The 9,322-nt window shown below is 50.4% G+C and overlaps 1 protein-coding gene across 2 annotated transcripts; it reads right to left on the bottom strand.

Annotated features, from left to right (window-relative positions):
- Positions 1-1,340: 1,340 nt before the first annotated feature.
- OSR2 (odd-skipped related transciption factor 2) lies at positions 1,341-9,043 on the bottom strand. 2 transcript variants are annotated; one of them, XM_065895229.1, is made up of 4 exons: positions 8,663-9,043; positions 3,858-4,626; positions 2,687-2,786; positions 1,341-1,927 (listed from the first exon to the last, which is right to left on the bottom strand). In XM_065895229.1, the coding sequence occupies exons 2-4, from the start codon at positions 4,511-4,513 to the stop codon at positions 1,745-1,747; spliced, it is 939 nt and encodes a 312-aa protein (XP_065751301.1). In that variant the 5' UTR covers positions 4,514-4,626; positions 8,663-9,043; the 3' UTR covers positions 1,341-1,744. The 2 variants fall into 2 exon arrangements, with proteins under 2 accessions (XP_065751301.1, XP_065751302.1); XM_065895230.1 differs by lacking the exon at positions 8,663-9,043 and having other exon boundaries at positions 1,771-1,845; positions 3,858-4,513.
- Between the last annotated feature and the right edge of the window lie 279 nt (positions 9,044-9,322).

Here is a 9,322-nt window from a genome sequence, read left to right as displayed (position 1 = left end):
CACACAGACTTAGTGGGTGGACATTTTGTTGCAGAGAATTGATCTCTCATGAGAAGGAGAAGTGACTTCCAGCCAGCACCCCGCAAACAGAATAAGCCCTGAGTCAGGAACAGTTTTTGAAACCGCCTCGTAAGTTGTTTTGAGTAAGGCACAGGTGAGAAATTTTGAGTCTAGTCCTCAAATCGCTACCTACTCTTTTGGAGGATTCTAAGGTACAAACATAGGGCATTTTGTCTGGTATCTCCATGATGATGAAACATGCCATGCCCACGCAAATACACAAATGAAAAACAAATCTGAGGATAACTAGTTCACCCTGTTGCTCAGTATTAAAGTTTGCAAGAGCAGGGCCACTGGGCCACAAGTTCCTCCAATATTCCTTCTTGAAGTGAAATTATTTCCCTTCTGGACTCTGCAATAGTACAACTGTTTGTCTGCATCCAAAGCCTTCCACTCAAATCCTACACGGGGTTGTCATTATATTAGTGTCATATTCCACCAGAATCATTTGGGAAAGAACTGAAATGCCTCAGAAGGTGATTACATATTTGCCATGAGCTCTATACTCAGAATAACCTGTACTTCCGGCATTTTCCCAGGGACAAAAGGCCAACCAGTGATGGAAACCTTGCTAGTGACCTCAGTTTGCTTTGCAGAGAAATACGAACCTTCGAGAAAAAAAGGTCTCCACCCTTGGGAAAAAATATTTTGTGCAAACATAGCTGAGTAGTCTCTCCTTTCTGTTCTTGTCCCCCATCTTCTGAAGGTTGTACCTGCCTGCATTCTTCTGTAGCAGGATTTTAGACTTTTCCCCCAAAGGTGGGGTAAAGTCTCTGTCTATAGAGCTAAATCATTGTGTTCAAAGTCTAATGGCAAGAGAAGTTGCCCATCATAAACTATGACAATAGGTCAAGGACTTCTAAAAGTGAAGTGGTGAGAAGCTCCCTTCTCTTCTTTTTCCTTATGCTTCTTCCCACCTTGTGTTTTCAAATGGGTCAGCCATTGGAGTCGCCTTGTTATTAATAATGATTATCATATTGCTTTTATCTGAAGGAATAATACACAAGGAATTAAAATAAACAAAAGGGGAGGAAAAACCTCATGGGTATCAATTTTAATATCTTCAAAAAGCAGAAAGACAGCACAGTTGACCAATTCCAAAATGCCACAGTATGAAAAGGGAAGAGATGAAGTTTCAGTAAGAGAACTGTGAGAAGTCTTACTTTTGAAACCTCGGGATAAAGAATGCCCTTCAATATTTAATATTTCAGAGACATGCCACTCTTCCAGAATCCAGAGGAAAAACAGAAGTCAAATAGCAAGGCACTTTTGCAGGAGTGTTGAAACAAACAAGAAAACATTTTATTTTTGAAAATACAGTCTTTAAAGATAAATTTGGTTTCCATTTTCCATACCTAGGTGCATCCAACAAGATACAAAAACAGACAAAACAAAACAACGAAACAGAGACCCACGACATTATGTACAGAGCTCTAAAATGAGCTGTGAATATCTACAAGAAACTAGCATATGCTCTTTGTGAAAGGATGTACTTGTGTGGCTTTCTACAGTTCTCAGTCCTTGGGAAGAAGAGTTAATCCCCTGGAGCTGCGGGTGTGGCTGCAGCCGGGGAAGAGCTGGGGGTCAGTGAAGGGTTGGGGGTGCCCCCCCCCGGGTGGGAGGCGTGGAGAGGTGTCTGGGGAGGGGGGCGGCGGCGGTGGCCCGGGACAGATCCGGGGCTTCTCTAGAAGTCCTGCCGCGGGGTGTGAGTCAGGCTGTGCCTCCGCAGATCACAGTTTCGCCTGAACACTTTGCCGCACTGCTCGCAGCTGTAGGGCTTGATGTCTGTATGGGTGAGAAGGTGAGTTTTCAGATTACTTCTCTGATTAAAGGTTCTTCCACATGTGGGGCATTTGTGTGGAGATTCCTGTTCAGATGTGAAGCAAGCAAAGGATTAATCCTTCACACCACCACGGCACCCTTCTCAATAGTTTCTGTCTTATCGGTATCACAAGGTTAACAGAACACGCGCACGACAACAAAGAGGAGACTTGCAGGAACACATCTGTGCTCCTAATCCTCCAATCACAAAAACACAGGCACAGGCACACACAGGGACCGGATTACACTGATAACCGCTGGTGGCCACTGGCGGTGGGCTTTGTGATTTCCAGCTCTTTATATTTCATCACCATGTCATAGGCAGGAAAAGGGGGAAGGAAAAACTCTAATCCTCTCTTAAGGAACGACATTCTCTCGGGTAATAAGGCTCCTCTTTGGTGGAAAATTAAACTATTCCTCAATGTTCTGAAAACTACAAATTATGAGGCCCCTGGGAGAGAGAACGTATGGGATTTCACCATGCCTCCATTATCAAAATTACCTTTATTTCCTCCCAAACACGAAAGCTTTAAATGCAGGGCACATCAGGTGAAAAAAATAATACTTCTAAAATTAGGATTTTAGAATAGTGAGAGTGGCTTGTTCTTTAAGAAAAACACATAAATGTTTTCTGTTAAATAAAATTAATTTCATGTATAGAAAAACTGGGTGCTGCTTTCTCCACCTAGAGAACTGATCTAAATAGAGCCTTTTATGAGAAAGACCCTGCCATTGAACACCTTTTCTAGAGCAAAACTGATAAAACAGAACCAGTCACTGTTTTTAAACAAGAAAACAAACTTACCTGCATATGTAAAGTTTTGTGAACAGCCAGAGTTCTAGACTGACAAAATCCTTTCCCACACTCCTGACATTTGAAGGGTTTTTCTTTGGAATGGATATACCTGAAAATCAATATAAGGTTTCATTGAAATGGCTTTAACATCACGGTAAGGAGTTTCTTTTGGCAATTACTTTAAACGAAGTCATGAGGGAAAAAAAGAAAAGAAACAGGATTTCCATTATTTATGTTTTTACATCCCCCCCACCCCCCCGTGTAATTCTGTTTATGGTTAACCTCAACTAACAGACTCTTCAAAACATTCACCGGACGCCGGCTTTATCTACACTTGATCGCCCTCTCTGGCGTGTTTTGGAGCTCGAAATCGTGCCGAACGAGCTCTTCTTGGCCTCTACGGTTTTCTCTGGGATTTAAACTCGTCACATCAGGATATAAGGCAAGGCCAAGTTTAGGGTGACTAATTTTAGCGAACCCCTTAAAAGCCGCGGAGGATCGGTACAGCAGTCCTACCTTGGGGTAACAACAGCAAGTAGAGTCCAGGGAAAAGATACTCTCACCCCCACTCCTGGGAAGTTTTTACTGGATGAAAACACTTACATTATAGTATTTCTTCAATTGCCTTTGATTAATGCATAGTTGAAGATGTGGAGGGAGTGTGAAGAGCTGTTTCTAAATTCAGTGATCTCAAGACCCCCTCAAATAAGTTTAAAGAAAGGTCACTGTGGCAGGCTCTCGGGCGCACCTGGGGGCGAGTCAGGGAAGGGAGGGAACCCAGTGGAGGTGGCCGAGGAGATTTCCAGAAATGGTCCTATCGCAGGCAGGACCTGCACCCACCAGAGAAAGGTCTTCGAGGTTTCTTGGCTCTACCTGCCCCACCCGCTAAGGTCGACCAGGTGGAAACTGGAAAACCGATCCCAGGACCAAGGCCAACCCAGCAGATTTTAACTACCTAAGGATGGGGTGGCCCTCCTGCATCCCAAACAAGAACAGGCAGCAGGGGCCCGCTGAGGACAAAGGTAAATTTGGAGGGTTGGTTGTGGCTGGCTGGGGAGGACTTTGGGGGATATATTCTAGTTCAAAGGGGATTTTAGTGACGCTTGCAATGTCTATCAGGATTCAGTATTCTGGATAAACTGTCCTTCCCTCCCCAGGCCAACCTCTTTCCCCACCTTACCTGTGATCCCGCAAATGGTCTTGCCTCCGGAAAGCCTTGTGGCAGATGTCACACGTGTACGGCCTCTCATCTGTGTGGGTCCTCTCGTGGATGAGCAAGTTGTAGGATTTGGTAAAGTGTCTGCCGCAAAACTTGCAGATAAACTCTTTTTTCGTTTTGGAGGGCAACCTCCCTCGGGAGGGCTTTCTGTCCGGAGTCAATTTACTGAGGCCCGAGATGGGGCTACCTAGCCCCGGGCTCAGCTTGGTCAGGTCTCCTATCTTAGGGGGATCCTCTTGCGTAGCGGCCACGGCCAAGTTGGCAAAGTCAAAACGGGGCCGGTCCTTGTGCAGGGCTGGGAGGACGTGGGCAATGGCTCCCTGCTTGGGGTGGAAGAGGTGGGTGGTAAAGGGCAGAGCCGGGAAGGGGAAGCGCGCGTCCACGAGGCCCTGCGCCGCCGCCATCTCGGTGATGGTGGAGCGGGTGATCTCGTGCACGTTGGGGTACCCCAGTGTCCAGTGGTTCATGTGCATGGTCTGCACGGCGCTGAGACCGTACAGGCCCTGCAGGTGGTCCACCGCGGCGGGGAAGGTGTTCACGGCCTGCAGGAAGGAGTAATTGGTGAGCTGCAGCGATGGGTGGAGCGGGATGGGCGCTGGCAGGGCCTTGCTCCCCATTTTCCGGGGTGCTGGGGGGCGGAGGTAGCCACCCTTTTTTTCCAGGACTCAGAGGCGGGTGGGCGTGGGGCTCCGGCGAAAACCCAGGAGGACAACGGCACGCAGAGAAAACCCTAAAAATGGCCGGGGGAGAGAGAGAAAGTCGTGACTATTATCCAAGCCTGCTCGGTCTGTCCCTTGGCGCCGCTTGGGTTACAACACCTTCCTTCTAAGTCCTCCTCCCCACCCACTCGGAGGCCCCCAAACGGAGTGGTGAGGGAACCTCGGAGAGCCTGCCCCGCGGGCGAGTCGACACCAAGGTCGAGCTCAGCCCCCGGGGCCGGGGTGTCAGGCGGGGCAAAAGTGGTCCCCGGCGGCGAGCGGGTCGCCCGTGGGAAAATCGGATGCCAGGCACGCACTGATTCGAGGAGCCGAAGACCCGGGCCGGGGAGAAAGAAAGGTGAGCAGGGGCTCCAGCAGAGGCGGCACCCAGTCCAGCCCACCCACCCCTACCCGATCGGGTGAAGCTTGGTCATCCGTGACACCCCTCTGTGCCAGCGCCCACAGGCCCGGGCTGAGCCTCTGTTGCCGCTGTGCCTCCAAGCTCCCCGGGGAACGTTGGGCTGTGGGTCTGACCTGGGCGTGAGGGCCTGGCTTAGCCGGGCGGCTCCTAGCGCTGCGCCCCGAGCCCGCTGACCCGCCCCGCGACCGCCGTTCACCCGGACCGCGCCTGGGGTGGTGGAACGCAGCCGGGGGCGCTTTGCGCTCCTGGGGCTGCGGGGCCCTTGGAGGGGCCCGCCTTGCCCGGCGCTGACCTCAGAGGTTTTCTTTTTCCTTCCTCTGCCTCTGTCCCATTTATCAGCGGTGACGGGCCACAGGAAAGAAAAGTGACACCTCGGGGACCGGTGAGGCCTAGAATCACCCCTTCCACCTTCCCAGGGGCCGTCTCCTCCCACCCCCCACCTAGATCCCTTCCAGATGGTTCAGGCTCAGTGGGGTGTTGCGGGGGTGGAGAAAGTCCCCGATCCAGGACGGAGCGCCAAGCTCTCGGGAGGCCCGAGCGCTTCTCGACCTGGCACCAGGAGAGACTCCTACACCGGCCAGGCCCCAGCAAAAGAGAAGAGAGGAGAGGCAAGAGTGTTCCCCGGGGAGGAAAAAAAAGGAAGGCACAGCAGGGGAGCCACAGCAGATCGGGTACGGTGCGCCTCTGCCTGCCTGGAGGAAGCTTGCTTGTCGGCCTGGAGTTGAGTGCGACGTTGCTCCTGCCACCGGGAAGCCGGCCCGGGTCTGCGGCCTGGGCCTGAGCAGGGCGCATGCACATGCCTGTCCCTGAACCCCCAGTGCCAACACGGAGGTCTGCTTTCAGACCCAGTTTCCCGGGGCACCTCATCTGCTTTCAGGGTAGGCCAACCTTCTCCCACTACCAGCCCCTTTTTGGCAGAGAGTTCTGCCAGCTCTGCGGCCTGGGCCTTGCCTCTGAAGGTGGCTCCCCAGAGGCTGGGACTCACAGTTAAGCACTTTCCCTAGAGAGGGGCAGGCAGGCCTATCTGAGCCATCAACCTTTATGCCTGGCTTTTGAACCCAGCAGGAAGATGGGAGAGTTTGTCCAGACTTCCTTGCCATCAGCCCTTTCTGCGCCTGAAATGCTCTTCTCTAGCGTGTTGTGAAGTCTTGCCTGTGGCTCTATCTGGGGGCAGGCTTAGAGGGCTGCACTAATGACACAGCGCTCTGGCCAGGCAGAATCTGGCCGCCTCCGCGAGGCCCACACCTTCCCTCCCTCCTCTCCTGTTTGGAACGGCTTGGAGACAGGGATTTATTAATGAACCGCTTCTGCCCAGTGGTATGCGGTCTGGGAGTTGAGGCCGGGAGTTAATGAGAGGTGTGTAACAGTCAGAGGGTCTCAGTCAGACCGTTCAACCGAAACTGTAAACCTCCATTACTAATAAACTTTCCCACCACATATCACAATTCATTTTTGTTCAGTGGCAACCCTCAAGCCCTCTCCTAGAGAGGTAGAAAAAAAAATTCTACAAACATCTCTGGTAATCTATTTGTTTCCTCTTCCATTAAAAGTCATAAGTTATACCTTTATTTCCTTCTTTTTGCATAGGAGGATTTTCTAGAGATTCAAAATATTATTTTTCCCCTAGTATTAAAAACTGGCCTCCCCACATAGGAAACCGAAATTATTATTTGGGTGTTTTCCCAGACTGGATTTCTTAGAAATAAATACAGAAGGCAAAGTGCAATTCCCACCACGTTCTCTGTGTATGTACGTGCATGTGTGTGGGGTGTGTTATCGACTGAAGGAATATCATGGCCTGTGATTTTGATTCCAAGTGCACAAAGCGAACTCTGCCATAAAGGTTATACGTTAATTCTGTCAGCAGAAACTTGAGTGCCATCTTCCTTCCCTTTTCACCAAATGGTTTATAACCCAAAATTAATGCCTCTTTTATAATTCAGCTTCATGGTGGCACAAAAGTGCTATTTCATGGTGTGTATTCGTTTTAATTTGCAGGACAAATAGTTTCTTCATAGAAGAAGAGCAATCCTTCACAAACAGAGCAACCCTAAAGATCCACTAAACATTTTTGCCATAAAGAATTAGGGAGTTTAGATTTCCACTCTCCTGCTGAGTAGCTGGAACTATATGTCAAAAGATATTTTAAGTCAATGCAGAGATCTAAAGTACTTTCGTTTTGTCTAGAGCTGAGCATGTAGTTCTCACACTCAGTTTCAGGCAATAACAGCCATCATCTGCTGTCACTTCTACACCATCCCGTTTCAGACCATTGGTTACTTTTAATTTTGCAAGGAGAGAAACTTAAACCAACGAAAAGACATAAATATTTCCGTGGAACTGAGACTAGTTTTCTTTCATCAGCCTTCTTCACAGGAATTTCCAGACATGTACAGAAGTTTTGTAAAATTTAGTTCACTGGCTGTCAACAAGTGAGAGGTGTACGTACTAATTTCAGTTCAGTGAAGCTTTCAAAACACTGGAGAAAAAAATTGGTAATTTGATAAGGAGGCTCGCTCTTTGGTAATGTGTTATTACACTTTATTATCTAAAAATCGTATGCAGTCAGGGGTCATCTGCTAACACCTGTGGGTTGGTGTCTGAGAAAAATGACTGATGGATCCGTAGGCTCGCTGAATTTCAGCCCAAGCCACAATAAAATTTTACATTAATCAGAGAGCTATACTCCAAGTAGATCTAAGGAGATCATTTTTTTTAAAGTAATAATAAAATTAAAATGGCCAGATTGGATCAGGTGAACAGAGAGAAAGGGCCGCGAAGTTCCTGCCCCTTCGCTGCGCCTCTGCCTTCCCAAGGAGTTAATTAAATTAAGATGCCTTCCGCATAATCTGGGTTCTGTTTCTCTCTGCTCCCTCGCTCCCCCTGCATGAGTAATTTTCTTGTTCTGCTCAGGACTGCAGTTTGTTTAGCAAAGAAAGTAGCTGTCTGCGCCGTTTCGCTCCGGGAAACTCCAGCCCTCTTTTGTTCCTTGCTAACAGGTAGGGAGACAGAGCCAGCGCACCCTCCACAAACACCTTTTTCTCCCTCCTCACCATACAAACACAACTCCTTGCTCTGTTGCTACTTCTCGAGAATCCGAGTGTTTAAACCCCAGGGGGATTTGCCTTTTGCCCCCTCCTCCAGGACTAGAGGATGGGAGGAAAATCAAAAAGGCCGGCACAAGGTTGAAGAATTATCTAGGGCTGAACTATTACTTTCCTCTTGAAACGCGCTGGCTCGGCAGGCACTGTGTGTCGCGGCCCGTCCGCTCTGCCGCGGCTGCCCCCGGACGGGTGGACCAGGAATACTATGGCAGAGTGAGAAAGAACATAATATTGTGGGGGTTTATCTCAACGTAAGTAGATCAGCTTTTAGAAGAAGCTTTGCTGAGTGCTTAGATTAAATGTCGCAAAACAAAACTAAAAACAGTACGTGAAAGCGTGTGTCGTTGCGTGTTAGCTGGGAGTGGCTTGCCTGGGATCCGATAAAGTGAAAAATACAATGCCCCGGGAGTGCGTCCGTATGATTTCTTTTCTCAATTTCTGAACTTGTGGCACGCCGGACCGAGAATCCGAGCGCCCCCCTGCACCCCCTGCAGCCTGCCTTCCTTAGCGTGGCTGCAGCCCCTTCCCAGAGTGGACACTCACCTCCCCCAGAAACGTCCGCCTGGGCAGCGTCACTCAGACCTGGTCCAGGCAGTGAGGCGCACAGCTTGGAAAGGTCATTGGGTCCACGCCGGACAAACTTCTTTTTCCGCGCGGAGTCCCGGGAGCCGCGGACATGATCTGGAGGACGACGAGCAGCCAAAACGAGAGCGGATCCTCGCCTTCGTCCGAGTCAGTGGTCGTAGAATGTGTAAAGACCCAGGGCGGTTGGAGCCCGCGCTCAGCGCTCGCCCGGAACCTCGCGCCTCCGCGAGCCTCTCGCCGCGGACTCGGGGTAAGGTCTGAGTCTGCAGCCTCGCAGGGCCATCACCCTCCAGCAGCGAGCACGCCGAGCTCCGTCCACGCCCGCGTCCCTCCCCAGGCTGCTCGCGGCCCGGAGACCCGGGCTTTAGTAGCGGCCCCGCCTCCCCTTCGGGCGGGCGTCCCGCAGCCGCGCTGGGCCCCCAGCGCCCAGGCTCCGCCTCCGCGCCCGGCGCCCGCTAATGGTCCACTCTGTTTACTTGTGTTTGGATAGCAACTGAGTCTTAAAGGCACAGGTTTGCTCGAGGTTTCCCTGTTACAGAGGCAGAGCCAAGGTGACTCAGTTCAAAACTCACACACAAACACAACGTCCACCCCCTTCCTTCTCGGTGCCACTTTTCC

This window comes from Phocoena phocoena, chromosome 17, assembly GCF_963924675.1.
Source record: "Phocoena phocoena chromosome 17, mPhoPho1.1, whole genome shotgun sequence".
In the NCBI taxonomy this organism is placed as follows: Eukaryota; Metazoa; Chordata; class Mammalia; order Artiodactyla; family Phocoenidae; genus Phocoena; species Phocoena phocoena.
The sequence above is the reverse complement of the archived record's forward strand: the minus strand, read 5'-3'. Positions and strand labels throughout refer to the sequence as shown.